This window comes from Carcharodon carcharias, chromosome 5, assembly GCF_017639515.1.
Source record: "Carcharodon carcharias isolate sCarCar2 chromosome 5, sCarCar2.pri, whole genome shotgun sequence".
NCBI classification, from domain to species: Eukaryota; Metazoa; Chordata; class Chondrichthyes; order Lamniformes; family Lamnidae; genus Carcharodon; species Carcharodon carcharias.
This window is the reverse complement of record NC_054471.1, coordinates 150,744,662-150,763,335: the sequence shown is the minus strand read 5'-3', so window position 1 is coordinate 150,763,335 and position 18,674 is coordinate 150,744,662. Positions and strand designations below refer to the sequence as shown.

Here is an 18,674-nt window from a genome sequence, read left to right as displayed (position 1 = left end):
AATTGTCTTCAGCTGCTTCATCAACGATTTTCCTTCCATCGTAAGGTCAGAAGTGGGTATGTTCGCTGATGATTGCACAATGTTCAGCACCATTCATGACTCCTCAGATACTGAGGCAGTCCATGTCCAAATACTGCAATACCCAGGCTTGGGCTGACAAGTGGCAAGTAACATTCATGTCACACAAGTGCTAGGCAATGACCATCTCCAACAAGAGAGAATCTAACCATTGCCCCTTGATATTCAACGGCATTATCATCACTGAATCCTCCACTATCAACATCCTGGGGGTTACCATTGACCAGAAACTGAACTGGATTAGCCATACAAATACTGTGGCTACAAGAGCAGATCAGAGCCTACGAATTCTGTGGCGAGTAACTCATCTCTTGACTCCCCAAAGCCTGTCCACTATCTATAAAGCACAAGTCAGGAGTGTGATGGAATATTCCTCACTTGCCTGGATGCGTGCAGCTCCCACAACACTCAGGAAGCTTGACACCATCCAGGACAAAGCAGCCTGCTTGATTGACATAACATCCACAAAATCTCACTCCCTCCACTACCAATGCACAGTTGCAGCAGTGTGCACTATCTACAAGATGCACTGCAGAAACTCACCAAGGCTCCTTAGGCTTCACCTTCCAAACCCAAGACCACTACCATCTAAAAGGACAAGGGCAGCAGGTACAAGGGAACCCCACCACCTGGGAGTTCCCCTCCAAGTCACTTACCATCCTGACTTGAAAATATATTGTCATTCCTTCACTGTCACTGGGTCAAAATCCTGGAACTCCCTTCCTAACAGCACTGTGGGTGTCCCTGCACCAAATGGACTGCAGTGGTTCAAGGAGGCAGCTCACCACCACATTCTCAAGGGCAACTAAGGATGGGCAATAAATGCCAGCCCAGCCAGCGAAGCCTACATCCCATGAAAGAATAAAAAATACGCTAGTGGTACTTCTTTAAAAATAATCGACAAATGGGACAATTTTGGGATCCTGATCCCGCACTCTATGGCAGCATGTCCACCTGCGAGATCTTTCCCGAGACAGCTAATTAAGGGGCGGGTTCCTGAGGATGCGAAGGATGGCAGACACACCAACAGATTTAGGTGCTGCCACTGTAAGAGGGAGAACCACCAGTGCACCACCATTTTGATCCGTTCTCTAAGGAGATCAGATATTTTAAAAATAAACTCTGGCCAAATCTGTCAGCCTACTTCTGTGAAGGGATGGCCTCCATCCTGCTATTTGTGGCTCCAGTGGGATGGGGTGTGGGGAGGCAGTGAAGCTTAGAAAAGGAGGCCCCCTACCCCTGTAGCAGCAATCCACCTTCAGGTTCCTGCTGCTGGGCCTGGCCCTCAAAATTATACTCCTGGGAAGATCCTGATGGCATCTCCAAGCAGCCTGCAACTGGGCAGTTAATTATTCAAATTGATTATTTGCCACTGCTGGGCAGCATGGCTCTGTTGGTGATGACCCAGCTATGGGAACATTGCTTGGAGGTGAGAACGTGTTGGGTTTCCTTCCCATCCTGCCTGCCCCAGTGGGTCTGGGAGTTTCCTGTCCTGTGAGTTTCTGTTACAAGGGGACAGTGGGATATTGGAGGGAGAAGGGTTACAATTATTCAGTAGAAGGATTTGGAAAGAAGGATGTAATTTTACACTGGCAGATTTTACGGTCCTGCTGAAGTCAATGGACTTTTGAAAAGTCCATTGGCCATAAAATTCCACCCGAAAATTGTAAAACACATGTTCAGAGACAGTGAGTTAAGTGTTATGGATTGGTTCCTGGATTCGAAATAAATAAACTAAAAAAAGTTTAACTTCCCCGTTGCAGATAGACAAATTAATAATTTACCTTCAAATACTACTATATTATTAAATACATTTGTGTATTTGTTACAGGAGTAGAAGACACTTTTACTTTCCACCTCAAAATCTAATGTTTGGTCTGCAAGCACAGTTTGGCTTGTGCTCAGCAGCTCATTTGTTGAGGTTTTTTTTTGTATCATACACATGCATATGTTCCTAATGCTCACAATTAAGCACACGAGGCATCCTGGCATTGTTTAAATTTTATTCAGATACAAAGGTGATTTTATTGAGGCCAGCATGTCGTTGTTATCTACAATGTCAAATTGGAATACTGTTTAGAACATACGCATTTGCTCAGGAAACAAAAATTCACTGATATTATTATAATTCTATATTTACCTGACTTGTATTAGTCACACGTGAGCTTAGAACAGCATCTTAACATTTTCAAAACACAGCTTTGAACATTAAGGACATGATTTTTTTGTGGCAGAAAATTCTTTTGCCATCTCTCTGGCAAGCGAGTATGTTATAGCTAGACATATATCCAGCTAATTGCACCTTGAGAGCACCTGGTATAATGAGTGCCAGTCTACATGTGGCAACCTATGTTGCATTTGGGTGGAGGTGGAAAACTTAAATGTTACTTTACATAAGGGCAGTTGAATCGATCCGGGAATTACTGATTTAACTCTTGAGCAATTTCCAAAAATCTGCAGCACATCTCAAATTTGCATCTCAAGAATCTGCTGGGGTTGAGAATTATCCATCGTTGGGGAGGCACTTTGAAAGGGGGTGCAAGCAGGACTGAAGTGTGTCTTAACTCATTGCCTAAACTATTAGTTCCTCTTTCACCATATAACCATAACTTTTCTTTCCTGAGTTCATGTTGCCACTTTTCTTTCCCTCTTTGAAGTCTGTTTTCCATTCTCCTTCCTCCCTTGCTAACTTCTCTTTTTGGATTTCAATTTCAAACTTCTGCATTTCTCTTTCTTTTCCTTTTCCCTCTCTTTCGAGTACAAGCCTTCTCATTTTGCTTCCTTTTTCTAATTTGAGCAGCTTACTATTTTCCTATTTCACGTTGCTTCACTGCATGAATTCTAGGCAACTCAATCTGCATTCTACTTGGGTCAAGTTTTTCTTCTTCCAATCCTAAATGCTGTGCCATTGCCTCAAATATTTCTGCTTTTTTAAACCTCTGCTTTTAGTTCTATCTTCAGCTTTTTTATTAATGCTATAGACATAATCTTTGTTAATTATTGCAAAACACTCGGATAAATCTTCCCTCTCCAGGAAAGTCTTAGCAATTGACAAAGGCATTCTGCTTTCCAATAGGTACAGTAAAATTCACCATGAAATTCTGTTAGCCTAAACTTTAGCAATTCCTAGTACCCATATCCATCTGTGGATTTGAAAACCTGCAAACAATCCCCAATTTTATTATAATCCTGGTCGAGACCAGTAACTTTAAAAAAAAATGAAATCTGAAATCCCAGCTATTAACTGAAAGAATGAGACCACAAGATTCCACAGTTTAAAATACAAAATTTTTTACTGTACAAGAGTCAAAACAGAGCAAACAATAAATACTATCATACATAATCACCTATATTCTAAAACCCTGAATCAACTTAAGTTAAACATGAATTTGCAGGCAAATTGAAGTTGATTACAAACTATAAACTACACCTCAAATGGCAGATAAAACAAAGACAGAGCTACAAATTGGCTCAGCAGTCTACTCAGTGTACAGGTCAGCAACCTCAGTCACAAAGTCCTTCAAGACTCTGTCTTCCTCACAAAGAATTTGTGCTCTTCAGGATGTGACCTGATCCCCATCTGATGGCAGTACACGACAAACCCAAATTCCACTATCCTCTCCAAAAATGGCACACATCTGCAGAACTTGCTCAACTTGGTCTGGATGACATTTATCCAGCAATGTTATCTTCAAGTAATGGAAACAGCTGCAACAACTCAGTATTTGCTTATTCTTAGCTTCCAGATCTAACCTCTGTTTTCTTCAGCCTGTCTATGCTGCATCATTGGAATCATTATCATCCTTTCTCATTTTTCCCTTTTCAATTAGGGTCTGTCTTAAAAATACAAGCTTTGAAATTATGGATTCCTTCATACACCTTCACTTCCCAACTAGATCACCCTTCGGTCATTTATACTCAAGGGCATATATGCCTAGTCTATGTGCTTGTAAATTAAGCCCTTTAGCCATAGTATAACTCTGGTGAATCTGCACTGCACCCCATTCAAGGCCATAAATCCTTTCTTAGCTGTGGTGCCCAGAACTGAATGCAGTATTCAAGATAGGATCTAAATAGGGCTCTCTATAATTGTAGCATAACGTCCATCCCTTTGTAACCCAGCCCTCTTGAAATAAAGGCCAACATTCTATTAGGCTTTTAAATTATTCTTGGACTTGTCCACCAGTCCTTAGTGATTTCAGCACGTGGACCCCATAATCTCTCTGCTCTTCCACAGTTGCTATCTTCTCACCATTTAGAAAATAACCTGATCTATCCATTTTAGGTCAAAAATAGACACCCTTACATTTTCCTCCATTGAACTCCATCTGTCAATTTTGCCTACTCACTTAATCTATCAACGTTTTGCTCCCATATACACTATTTACTGTCTCAACTAATTTCTTCATTATGTGATTTATAATTATAGTGAAAAGCTGTGGCCCCAGCATAGATCCTGCCCATTAGATAAGACACCCATTTTCCCTATTCAGTCCTCTACCACCTAATTCCCTACCCATGTCAATTGCTTGCCTCTAATTCCATAAGCTCTCAATTTTCTTGACAGTTTCTTATGTGGAACCTGATTGAATGCCTCCGTATCAACAACATCCATGGACACTCCCGTTAGTTACCATATTAGTTACCTCTACAAAATAAAATTCAACCAGTTTCATTAAGGCGTGGCTTATCCTTTACAAATCCATACTGGCTTTCAATGAGCAGGACGTGTTTGTCCCAGTGCTCAGGCACATCATCCCTAATCGGCTGCCATAAGACCTGAAAATGTAATCAAAGCTCACTTTACCAACTGAAGGGGGTGTTACCAATGACAACTGTGCCTGCAATTCCCAACAAACTGGGAAATAAATTCCACTAAACGCAAGTAATTTAACTGGCCAGAGGGGGAAAAAAAGAATACAAACACATATTATGCAGTTTTAAAAAAAAAATCACCAGTCCTCACCAACCAACCATTTAACGTGTTTTTTAATATAACCAACCCCCAGTTTCCTTGAATGACCAGGAGCTGAGAGTCAGAGAGCGGAGTTCCTGCACTCGCCCCGGAAGGTTTTTAACCAGGAACTTTAATCCTGACCTCGGGTTGCTTGACGGAAACATTTAGGTGTTACAGAGACAGCTGGGCTGGAAATTTAGGATTTACATTTTATACACTCGGAAAAAACAACATAACCAGAAGGAGAAAGGAAGATCAGCGAAGCCCCGGGAGGAGCGGCCAGGTGGCCGGCTCTGGGTGAGAGGAGATGGCGGGGAACTTCTGGCAGAGCTCGCACTAGTGAGTGTTTGATCTCAAGAGTTTGAGGCCTAAAGAGCAGCAGAAAATGTGCAAGAAGCTGATTGCAGTGGATCATTTCCCAAAGTTGTACGCCTCTTATTTTAAACTGCAAGCTGTACGCACCGTACAGTTTGTTCTGGTCTGTGTTATTTCTGTTCTGGTGGAAGCTGCAATAAATTGGCCTTTCTCCCTGTTTCAGGGTCTTTAAAACAAACTGTATCCGAGTGGAATTGATATTGAAACCATCTACTGGGATGTGTGTTGGGGGAGACAATGAAAGAACTTTAACAGATCAGAGCAAGTTGTACTGGGGTAGAGGTGGAGAAGGGGTGTTGCCCAGAAAAAAGTAGATATGTTTATAAAAGTCTTCAGAAAATCTAGTGTTTTTTAAAATGTAAGTGAAATGTTATCTTATACCAGTTGATATGATAGGTCCATTGGGACGGGTGGAATTGTGGTTGTAAAGCCTTGATGCTGCAATATGACGAAAAGAGAGCTTGGCAAGTGATACTTTTTTGAGGTTCTGTACGTTTCTTTTATATTTTTGACTTTTGGAATTTTATTATGTTCACATTTTTGAGGTTCTAAGTTGTGAATATGGGTTTTAGGTATTTATTTAGCTCAGGGATGTAGTACGTAGGATGTATGAATGGATTCTTTTCTAGGATGAGATACATTTTATGTTCTTGTGAACTCCACAACTGCAGTCAGTGGAGTTATGTAAATAGAAAGTAAGAAAATCCATTCTATTGTAGTCTTTAAATGTGAAAAGGCTTACGTGGTAGCTGGCTTGACTTTCATCCTAAGATTGAGGTGAGTTTCATCTGTTGGCTGCTTGAAGTTAATTGCCAGCCAGTCTGCTGGATGGAAGAGGTAGGTGAAAGTATGACATATCTTGTGAGAGAAGGCGAGCTGCGCAAAGCTGATTAAAATTAACAAAACGTGACTTCCATTGACTGTTAGTTGAATGATATTTCTGTATAACTGTGAAAGAAAACCTTGAGCAGTTTGATTGTAGCCAGTGTACATGATTTCTCTTAATGCAGTGAAATAAAACATAGAAATTAGGAACAGGAATAAGTCATTTGGCCCTTTGAGTGTGCTGTGCCATTTGATAAGATCATGGCTGACATGATTGTGGCTTCAACTCCACTTCCTGACTACCTTCTATACCCTTAGATCCTTGACTAACAAGGGAGTCAATCTAACTCTGCCTTAAAAATATTCATTGACCCTGCTTCCAACTCTCTCCGGGGAAGAGAATTCCACAGGCTTATGACCCTGAGAGAGAGAGAGGGAGGGAGAAGGAATTTCTCCTCATCTCTGTCTTGAATGGGGGACCTCTTATTTTAAGCTGTGTCCTCTAGCTCTAGTCTCTCCCATATCCCTTCAGCATCCACCCTGTCACGTCCCCTCAGGTTCTTATATGTTTCAATAAGATCAGCTGTCATTCTTCTTAACTCCAATGGATACAGGCCCAGCCTGCCCAATCTTTCCTCATAAGTTAAAACCTTCATCCCAGGAATCAGTCAAGTGAACCTTCTCTGAACTGCTTCTAATGCAATTCTATCCGTTCTTAAATAAAAAATTGTACACCAGACTCAAGGTATTGTCTCACCAATACCTTGTACAACTGTAGCAAAATATCCCTACTTTTATATTTCATTCCCATTTCAATAAACAACAACATTCCATTTGCCTTCCTAATTACTTGCTGTACCTGCATACTAAGTTTTGCTGATTCATATACCAGGATACCCAGATCCCTCTGTACTGTAGAGTTCTGCAATCTCTCTCCATTTTAAATAATGCTGTTTTTCTATTCTTCCTGCCAAAGTGGACAAGTTCTCATTTTCCCAACTGTACTCCCATCTGCCATTTTTTTCCCAGTCACTTAACCTATCTATATCCCTTTGCAGACGCCTTATGTCCTCTTCACAACTTATTGTTCTACCCATCTTTGTCATCAGCAAATTTAGCAACCATACATTCATCCAAGTAATTTGATGTGGATTGTAAATAGATGCCCCAGCACTGATTCCTATGGCACTCCAATCGTTACATCTTGCCAACCTGAAAATGACCAATTTATGGCTACTCTGTTTCCCGTTGGCTAATATGTTACCCCGTACACCATGAACTCGTATTTTGTGTAGTAACCTTTGATGTGGCACCTTATCAAATGCTTTCTGGAAATCCAAGTACCACACATCCTCATGTTCCCCTTTATCCACATTGCTTGTTATTTTCTCAAAGATCTCTAATAAATTAGTCAAACATGATTTCACTTTTATAAAACCATGTTGATTCTGCCTGATTGCATTGAGATTTTCTAAGTGGCCTGCTATAACCTCCTTAATGATAGCATTTTCCCTGTTTTTGTATATCTAGCTAGCTTTCCCTCGAACTCTAATTTCTCCCTCGTTATTTTTTCATTCTTTGCTTTTTTAAAATATTCTGTCCAATCTTCTGACCTGTCACTAACCTTTGTAGAATTGTATGCTTTTTCTTTCAATTTGATACTATCTTTAACTTTAACTTTCTTACTTAGCCACAGATGGTGTTCCTTCCTCTAGAGTCTTTCTTTCTCACTGGAACGTATCTTCGCTGAGTGTTATGGAATATCTTCTTAAATGTCTGCCACTGCATCTCTACTAATTCATCCCTTAACCTAATTTCCCAGTTCACTTTAGCTAGCTCTGTCTTCGTGCCTTCAAAATTGCCTTTATTTATGTTTAAAATGCTGGTCTTAGAACCACTTTTCACTCCCTCAAACTGGATGCAAAATTTAACCATGTTATGATCACTGCTAACTAGGGAGTGCCTTTACTATGAGGCCATTAACTAATCCTGTCTCATTACACATCATCATATCTAGAATAGCCTGCTCTCTGTTTGGTTCTAGAACTTGCTGCTCTAAGAAACTATGAACACATCTTTCAGGCCAACTTTACCAATCTGATTCATCCAATCCTAATGTAGATTAAAATCACCCATGATTATCTTTCTCACAAGTCCCCATTATTTCTCTTGGTGTACCCTGTCCTACAGTGTAGTTATTGTAAGGGGTCTATAAACTACTCCCACAAGTGACTTCTTACCTTTGCTTTTTTATATCTTCCCACTCTGATTCTTTTAGAACTAAGGTCATCTCTCTCTAATGTACTAATGTCAGCCTTCATTAACAGAGCTACCCATCCACCTTTGCCTAGCTTTCTGTCTTCTCAAATGTCATGTACCCTTGAATATTCAGGCCCCAGTCTTTGCCATCTTGCAGCCATTTCTCTACTCCTTCAGTTAGTGGGAGATTCCTCATCAGTTTCATTTTGACAGTATGGTCTGAAAAGAAATGCAAGAACAATGGTGGGGGCGGGGAGTGTTGTTGGGGGAAACTCCACCAGTATTTGTTGTAAAATCCTCCAGTGCATGTGATTCGTTATAGGGCAGTAATCTATTCCAGGGTCCAGGTGATCCTGCCAAGTCTTCTGAATTCCTTATAGAATTAACTTGTAACATAATGAAACTTGTAATTAGCCTGCTGTGCAACACAATGTCATCTATCACATCATCTATAATCTAATACTGTAACAAGCTTGTGTTTGTTCTATTTCAGCTTACAGTGGATCCTTGATAAGCAAGATGTAATGAAGGAGCGGCAGAAAGACTTGAAATTCCTAACAGAAGAAGAATATTGGAAATTGCAAATATTTTTTGCTAATGGTAATGCTGTTCATCAATGTTAGTCAATTGGTGCTAAAGTGAAGATGGATGTTATTTTTTAAAATATTTTTGGGAATATGGTGGTATTCTGTAAAGGCTGTGTGTGTTGTGTGGTAAAGACAGCTTGTCTGTGGGAACTGAGAGATGAAAGGAAAATGGGCTAGATGCATACATTTGTAATGAGAGGCTATGGTGAAGTTGAATCTACAAGTAAATAAGTTGAGTTTTAAAATTTGCATTAGGTGATAGGTAGGGACTTGACTTTTCAGCTGTTAAATTTCAAAGGGGAGTTTAGAAGAGACAAAGGACTTTGACAACTTACAAATGTTTCATAAGTAAATAAGGGAAGATTTATTAAATTGTATTTGACTCAAAAGGGGAGGCAGTAGGAAAACGTGAAAGGATTTTCTATTTTGGAAATGTTAAGTTCAAAGAAGTGCTGAGGACAATGGAATCGAAGGTGAAAGGGAAAAAGGGTATTTAAGTATAGATGTTGAGCTGAGTTATGTTGGCTGTATGGGAGGGATATCCTGGGACCAGCTCTGTGCTGAGAGAAGGTGTGAAATCTGAAGCAGTCATCCAGAAACCAGGGAAGTCTTTGTCTCAGAAAGCAGTCTTGTTTCTGAAATTTTTGGATTTCCACAGCAGAGGGGGAGAGTGTGAGAAGTCTTGTGGTATACCTTTACTAAAGTGACATCAGTATTTGCCTTGGGTAATATTACTGGATTTTTATGGTTAAAAATCTATAAGGGAGCTGTTGTCAAGTATTTTATTTGTGAACTAACCAAGTGAGGTTCTTTTGGGTTGGGGGGATGTTTTGCAAGACTGTTAACTGTGTAACTTTAATCTTGTGTGCTTAAGTTTTTTTTCTTGGTCATAAATAATTTTAAAAACGTATGATACTGGGATTCTATGCTTAGATTAGTAGTTCTTTCTCATTTTCAAAATACAAAAAAAAAGTTATGATCAGTAAGATAAGTTTCCCTCTGGGATTTGGCTTGCTCAGCGAATAACATCGGCTGTGGTCATAATACTAAGTAGGGAGGTTATGTGAGAAAAGCAAAATACACTTTATTTTCAAGGAACATTATTGCTTTATTTTGGGGATACAGTGAAAGGTCTCCCTAGTTTTAAAGCTTTTTTGCTAACATTTCACAGGCCTGATATTATCAAGCAAATTGCAAACCTGCGAGTTACAGCCACCATAACCTTTCCATGGAATTGGAAATAACTGTTGTGTGAGAACACTAGAACACACCATATACAGTGGGAAATATGCTGTAACAGTGATGAAGGTTTTTAAACATTTTCCTTTATGTGCCCATTCAATCTCCTTTTGAAATCATTGAAGGTTCTGTTTCCCCTAGCCTTGTGAGCAGTGAGTTCCAGGTCATTACTATTTACTGTGTAAAAAAAAAAATTCTTCCTCACATCCCCCTGTATCTCTTGCCCAAAAGCTTAACTCTCAAATAGGACAACATTAAGTCACACTATATGGGAAGCTGTAGATACAGCCAAGAGCAGATGACTATAGTACTGCAAAAGCCAAATTCTGCAGATGCTGGAAATCTCAAATCAAAATGCTGTAAATGCAGAAAAGAAAATACAGTACTACAGTTATCGACTTCAAAAAATCATCAAGTTTTATACAAAAACAGAGAATGCTGGATGAACTCAGCAGATCTGACAGCATCTGTGGAGAGAGAAAGACTTGATGTTTTGAGTCCGTATGACCCTTCTTCAGAGCTATGTAGTATTTGCAGTATTTTGCTTTTATGTTAAGTTTCACATCTTGTGACTAATAGCATAAATTAAAGTCAAGAGTTAAGGTGCAAGGTTGTATCCATCCCAATTTAATGGATACATTGGGTTGTATCCATCCCAATGTATATAAATATACATTTTATGTATATCACCGCAGGGTGAACAAGCATTGTACATAAACATTTCTTCTTGTTTCACCAATAGTAATCCAAGCTCTTGGGGAACACCTCAAACTGAGGCAGCAAGTTATTGCAACTGCAACAGTCTATTTCAAGAGATTCTATGCCAGGTGAGGTGCTTCTTAACTTAAATTTTACCTTAAACTTTTCATCAATATATAGAATATACTGGAACAAAGACCATATTTGGTTATAAGACTTGCATATATCTTGGTGCTCATTCTATTCCACATATACATTGTATATCTGCTGTATCAAAGGTGCAAATAATTTAGAGCACTACAAGTTAGTGATGTTTGTTTGGCATATCTGGTAGCTGCAGCAGTCACTTAAATGGAATGTAAATGGGACATGTCTTCTTTGTAATGTGTGTTAGTTTTCACATGGTGGTACTGTGTATTAAGAAAAATTGTCTTATACATTATATATTTCAGTTCAAAATTGCTATTGTGTGCAGTGGTATAAACATTGCTCCATATCTGATATTCTGTGCCAGATGGCTGACTATTCCTGCAATGTAGCCAGTTGATTGAATGCAGGATGTGGACAATTTATGGTTTTACTGAATAGGGTGTAGTTATGCTCTTTGCATAAAAGTTTTTATTTTAGTTTTAGCATTTTGTTAAATAGTCTGACATTTTTCCACTAACTTTAAATCAGAGCCTATGCAAATTTTACCTAATGAAAAAAATCACTTATTTGTCTACTAAATACAAAATTGTGATGTAGCTGAAAAGACCATGTCTCTGAATTAGGAGGTAAATGCATCACGTGTACATGGAAAGTAGGTGCATTTATATCACGCCCTTTACAACTTCAGGTAATCCCAAGACAGTTCAAAGCTAGTATAAAAATAAAAATACCTGGAAAACCTCAGCAAGTCTGGCAGCATCTGCGGAGAGGAACACAGTTAACATTTTGAGTCCGTATGACTCTTCAAAGCCTGTAATTACTTTTGAGTACAGTCACTGTTATATAGGAAAACAATGCAAAATCAGTTTTGATGGACTGGACACTGTCTGAATGGCTGAACAGCATCTCTCCTGCCAGGTCCTGTTTCCTCAACTCTCAAATGGCCAATGTTCAGGGGAGGACAAAGAATACACTTCCAAGACATACCTTGAAGCACGGCAGGATTGATCTAAATGACTGGGAGGAGCATTCTACTAATCATTCAAAATGGCTACGCTTGTCCATCAAGCTGCAATACACTTTGAGTCACAATTTCTTCTCTGCCACATCATTAAGACAAGGAAACAAGTCCTGCACTCTGGACCACACTACCTCATGGGACATCGTGTCCCATTGACTCCCACAGCTACTTTGATAACACTTCCTGCCATCCCATTTGTTGTAAGGGCTATGTTCCATTCTCCTAGTTTCTCTATGTTCATTGCATCTGTTTTAACGATGCCACCTTCCATACAAGTTTTTCCAAATTGTCTTCCTTTTTCCTCTACTGAGGATCCTGGCCCCTCACTGTGGCTTGACTGTTTGTGTTCTATTATCCACTTTTCTGCCATCGCCTCTTCCCCTCCCTCCCAGAACCACAAGAGGGTTCCCCTTGTCCTCGTCTTCCACCCCATCAGCCTCTATCATTTCTGACATCTACCGAGTGATGCCACCCCCAGCACACTTTCAACATTTGAAGGGACCAGTGTCTCCGCAACATTTCTAGTTCACTCCTCAATCACTCCCAACATCTCCTCTCCTTCCCATGGCATCTTCCTCTACGACACCTGCCCTTTTACCTCCACCTCCTTTCTCACTGTCCAGGACTCCAGACACTCCTTCTAGGTAAAACAGCGACATACTTGTGCTACTTTCAAGTTAGTATATGCTACTCATGATGAGTTCTCCTCTACGTTGGGGAGATCAAATGCAAATTGGGCAACTGCTTTGTGGAACACCTCTGCTCAGTCTGCAAGTGGAACCCTGAACTTCTGGTTGCCTGACATTTAATTCTCCATCCTTCTCCCACTCTGATTTCTCTGGCTGTTCCTGGCAGTTCAAGATAAATGTGGAACAGCTGCATTTTTAAGGAATGAAACCAGACGGACCACCTGGCATCAACCTAGGCACTGGAAACGACAATGGCAATCACAGCCCTGTCGAGCCTGCAAAGTCCTCCTTACTAACATCTGGGGGCTAGTGCCAAAATTGGGAGAGCTGTCTCACAGACTAGTGAAGCAACAGCTTGACATAGTCATCCTTACGGAATCATACGTTGCAGATAATGTCCCAGACACCACCATCACCATCATCCCTCGGTATGTCCTGTCCCGCTGGCAAGACAGACCCAGCAGAGGTGGCAGCGCTGTGGTATACAGTTGACCCCAGCATAGACTCCGGACGGCATGAAGTCTCAAGGCACCAGGTCAAGCATGGGCAAGGAAACTTCCTGCTGATTACCATGTACTGCCCTCCTTCAGCTGATGGATCAATGCTCCTCCATGTTGAACATCACTTGGAGGAAGCACTGAGGGTGGCCAGGGCGCAGAATGTACTCTGGGCGGGGAACTTCAGTGCCCATCACTGAGAGTGGCTTGGTAGCACCAATACTGACCGAGCTGGCCGAGTCCTAAATGACATAGCTGCTAGACTGGGTCTGCGGCAGGTGGCGAGAGAACTAACAAGAAGGAAAAACATACTTGACTTCATCCCCACCAACCTGCCTGCCGCAGATGCATCTGTCCATGACAGTATTGGTAGGAGTGACCACTGCACAGTCATTGTGGAGGTGAAGTCCCGCGTTCACATTGAGAATACCCTCCATGTTGTGTGGTACTATCACCGTGTTAAATAGGATAGATTTAGAACAGATCTAGCAACTCAAGACTGGGCATCCATGAGACACTGTACCATCAGCAACAGAATTGTACTCTAACACAATCTGTGACCTCTGGCCTGACATATCCCCTACTTTACTATTACCATCAAGTCAGGGGATCAACCCTGATTCAATGAAGAGTGTAGGAGGGCATGCCAGGAGCAGCACCAGGCATACCTAAAAATGAGGGGTCAACCTGGTGAAGCTATAAAATGGGACTAGTTGCGTGCCAAGCAGCATAAACAGCAAGTGATAGACAGAGCTAAGTGATCCCACAAACAACGGATCAATTCTCAGCTCTGCAGTCCTGCCACATCCAGTTGTGAATGGTGGTGGAAATTAAACAACTTGCTGGAGGATGTGGCTCCACAAATATCCCCATCCTCAAAGATGGAGGAGCCCAGCACAGCAGTACAAAAGATGAGGCTGAAGCATTCGCAACAATTGTCAGCCAGAAATGTCGAGTGGATGATCCATCTTGGCCTCCTCCGGAGGTCCCCAGCATCATAGATGCCAGTCTTTAGCCAATTCGATTCACTCCATATGATATTGAGAAACGGCTGAAGGTACTGGTTGCTGGAAAGGCTGTGGGCCCTGACAATATTCCCGCAAAAGTACTGAAGACTTGTGCCCCTGGCCAAGCTATTCCAGTGCAGCTACAACACTGGCATCCACCCAGCTATGTGGAAAATTGCCCAGGTACGTCCTGTACCCACAAAGCAGGACAAAATCAAACCCAGCCAATTTACTGCCCCATCATTCTACTCTCCATCATCAGTAAAGAAATGGAAGAGGCCATCAACAGTGCTATCAAGTGGCACTTGCTTAGCAATAACCTGCTCTCTGATGCCTAGTTTGTGTTCCACCAGTGCTGCTCGGCTCCTGAGCTCATTACAACCTTGGTTCAAACATGGACAAAAGAGCTGAACTCGTGAGGTGAGAGTGACTGCCCTTGACATCAAGGCAGCATTTGACCGAGTGTGGCATCAAGGAGCCCTAGCAAAACTCGAGTCAGTGGGAATCGGTGGGGCGGTGGGGGGACTCTCTGCTGGCTGGAGGACTCTCTGCTGGTTGGAGTCATACCTAGTATGAAGGAAGATGGTTGTGGTTGTTGGAGGTCGGTCATCTCAGCTCCAGGACATCGCTGCAGGAGTACTTCAGGGTAGTTCCCTCGGCCCAACCATCTTCAGCTACTTCATCAATGACCTTCCTTCCGTAATAAGGTCAGAAGTGGGGATGTTCACTGATGATTGCACAGTGATCAGCACCATTCGTGACTCCTTAGAAACTGAAGCAGTCCATGCCCAAATGCAGCAAGACCTGGACAATATCCAGGCTTGGGCTGACAAGTGGCAAGTAACATTCGTGCTACACAAGTGTCACGCAATGACCATCTCCAACAAGAGAGAATCCAACCATTGCCCCTTGATGTTCAATGCATTATCATCACTGAATCCCCCACTATCAACATCCTGGGGGTTACCATTGACCAGAAACTGAACTGGACTAGCCATATAAAAACTGTGGCTGCAAGAGCAGGTCAGAGGCTAGGAATCATGCAATAAGTAACTCACCTCCTGAGTCCCCAAAGCCTGTCCACCATCTACAAAGCACAAGTCAGGAATGTTCCCCACTTGCCTGGATGAGTGCAGCTTCTACAACACTGAAGAAGCTGAAACACCATCCAGGACAAAGCAGTCCGCTTGATTGGCACCACATCCACAAACATTCACTCCTTCCACCACTGATGCATAGTAGCAGTGGTGTGTACCATCTACAAGATGCACTGCAGGAATTCACCAAGGCTCCTTAGACAACACCTTCCACACCCACGACCACAACACCTAGAAAGACAAGGGCAGCAAGCAGGCGGTGGTGTTCCCATCTAAGTCACTCACCATCCTGACTTGGAAATATATCGCCGTTCCTTCATTGTTGCTGGGTCAAAATCCTGGAACTCCTTTCCTAACAACACCGTGGATGTACCTATACCACGTGCACTGCAGTGGTTCAAGAAGGCAGCTCACCACCAACTTCTGAAGGGCAACTAGGGATGGGCAATAAATGCTGACCCAGCCAGTGAAGTCCATATCCCGTGAATGAATTTAAAAAAAAAAATCTTAGGCATTTTACAGCCTCTGGACTCAACATTGAGTTCAACAATTTCAGATCGTAGTCTCTACACTTTTTTCAATAGTTATTGGTAATTTTTTGGCTCCCTTTTTCCAGATCCTTCTTTTTTCTTGTCCAGTTACCATGTACTTTTGGTATGCTGCATCATCCATTTTGCTATTTAATCTCTTCTGCCTTCCACCTTATCACAGACCTTCCCTTTTGTTCTTTCCCCCCCCCGCCCCTTTCCCTACCTCTATACCTGCTTAAAACCTGTTACATCTCTATAAATCTTTTCAGTTCTGCCAAAATACCTGAAACGTTGACTTTCTTTCTCCACAGATGTTGCCTGACCTACTGAGTATTTCTAACACTTACTGTTTTTATGATACGTTGGGACTTAACTAGGCTTTCTAGAATCATAGATAGTTCAGCAAGGAAGGAGGACCATTCAGCCCATCAAGTCTGTGCCAGTGCTTTCGAGGAACAGTCCATTTAATTCCACTACCCCACTCTTTTATTCTATATTCCTGCAACTTTTTCTCATTTTAAGTATTTGTCTGATTCCTCTTGGAAGTCTACAATTGAATCTGTACCCACTATCCTGTCAGGCAATGCATTCCAAATCCTAACCACTCATTGTGTTCTAAAAAGCTTTTCCTAATGTCTTTTGCCAGTCGCCTTAAATCTGACCCCTCTAATTATTGACCTTTCAGCCATTGGAAACAGTTAATCTTTATTTCTGTTTAAACCCTTCATGATTTTAAACACCACTATCAAATCCCCTCTTAGCCTTCTATGTTCCAAGCTGAACAACCCCAGCTTCTCCATTCATCCGTGCAACCGTAACCTCTCATCCTTGGAACTGTTCGAGTAAATCTCTCCTGTACTCTCTCCAAAGCCTTCACGTCCTTCCTAAAATCTGGTGCCTAGAATTGGACACAATATTGCAGCTGGGTTTATCAATGGAAAGTTGAATTATCCATTATAACTTGGAACAAATATTTTTATTTCATTATAGTGAATGAGCTGTTTCTGCAACTTTTTACCTTTTCAGATATTCGCTGAAGAGTATAGATCCAGTACTGATGGCACCAACTTGTGTATTTTTAGCATCGAAAGTAGAGGTATTTTCAAATAATATTTGTCATAGGCGATCCAGCTTCTGATCATAGGTATTCAGACAGTATTACCTCATCACCTGAGTTACTAGTTCTGGTGAGGATTTTATTGAGATGTTCAAACAGATTAGGAATTTACAATTTTTTGAAAATTCATGGGGAATAATTGATGATCCAGGAGTAATTATAAGGCACTAATTTGATGTTGTAAACTTTGAGATGACACTGAAGTGGTTTCTAATAATTCTGAACCTTGAGGTGAAATTAATACATCTGGTTGTATTTTTGCGTAGGGATTCGATTCCTTTATAAGACAAGTGACCTAAAGGATCCAAAAACATCCAAAGGTGTCCTAAAGTGGTGTTTGCAGCAATATTACTGAACTCCGGGAAAATTAGACAAGAGTTAATGCTAAGAATCACGATACTCCAGACAGCACTGCAAGGATAAAAGTATCTTTCAATCTTTCACAGTAGGCAGCTAGTTCTGATTAGTGGCTGGCACTAGTTACATTTAGGATTTTCAGTGTTGAATGAAGAGTTATGTTGATTAAGAGTTTGGGATGATCTTAAAGCCTTGTTGCCTTGTGCTATTTTGTACCGTTATTTAAAGACGGAAAAAAAATTCAAAGTAGTCTTTTCAACTAAAGAGCAGCTGTAGCTTATCTCCAATAATTAAAGATATTGTTCATTATAAATACTTATATTTGCTGACAGTGCAATAGATAAGATTCAAAGAAGTGTGTCTCGGGTTGGTTGAAGTGGTATTGGAGAAATTTATTTTGAGACTCAGTGAGACCTAAAATGATATTCAAGAATTTCCTCAGGAGTTCTCTTAATTAACTGCCTTGGAAGATCAGTGGAAATCCTGGATAAATGAACAAATTGGATTTCTGGTGATCTCCTGACAAAATTACACTGGCTAAGTTGAACCCCCATTATCCACTGCCACCCAATCCCCTCCTGAAGAAATTCTCAGGGAAGTTCCTAGATATGGACTGAGAATCCCAGATCTTAGCTGAGGAATTAAAGTGAAGGGTTATGATTTGCCTGTTGCTTTTTGATTAATATTCCGTTTTAGTGGTTAAAGGATCTGTGCTCTCTGACCTTTTAGGATTTTTTTTCTGGAAATCATAGGTGAATATCTGATAAAATGTTCTTTTGCCTATGGCAACTACTTTGAAAGATTGACAGAATAGTTGCTGCAATTATTGAATTACCAGACTTATAGCACCTAGTACTGATAAATATAAGAAGTTTGTGTCATAGAGGAAAAATGATTATTCCTGTTCTGTAACTTTATGCTGTTGCTATTAATCTGATTAGACTTGATTTCAGTATATTTAGGAGGCAAATGTAATGTTTAAGCAGTATATGTTTGCAACTTTAATTTTTGAGCTATGGAAGCTAAACTAAAGCATCCAATTAAATTTATTGCCGTCATTGTCATATTATATTGGACACAACTTTTTCTTGTTTTTAGGAATTTGGTGTTGTTTCAAACACGCGTTTGATTTCAGCTTCAACTTCAGTGTGTGAGTACAAAGCTTTTTTGCCTGTTAAAATCTTTACATT

The 18,674-nt window shown here is 40.9% G+C and overlaps 1 protein-coding gene across 2 annotated transcripts in view; it reads left to right on the top strand.

Annotated features, from left to right (window-relative positions):
* The first annotated feature begins 5,166 nt into the window (after positions 1-5,166).
* The window catches only part of ccnc (cyclin C), a 43,191-nt gene continuing 29,683 nt past the window's right edge, over positions 5,167-18,674 (top strand). Inside the window, exons 1-5 of one of the 2 annotated variants that reach the window (XM_041188207.1) lie at positions 5,167-5,374; positions 8,988-9,094; positions 11,063-11,147; positions 17,037-17,106; positions 18,583-18,634. In XM_041188207.1, coding sequence (XP_041044141.1) covers positions 5,343-5,374; positions 8,988-9,094; positions 11,063-11,147; positions 17,037-17,106; positions 18,583-18,634 — 346 coding nt within the window. In that variant the 5' untranslated portion in view covers positions 5,167-5,342. Of the gene's footprint in view, positions 5,375-5,442; positions 5,462-8,987; positions 9,095-11,062; positions 11,148-17,036; positions 17,107-18,582; positions 18,635-18,674 lie in introns of those variants that run through there. The other variant, XM_041188206.1, reaches the window with a different exon arrangement.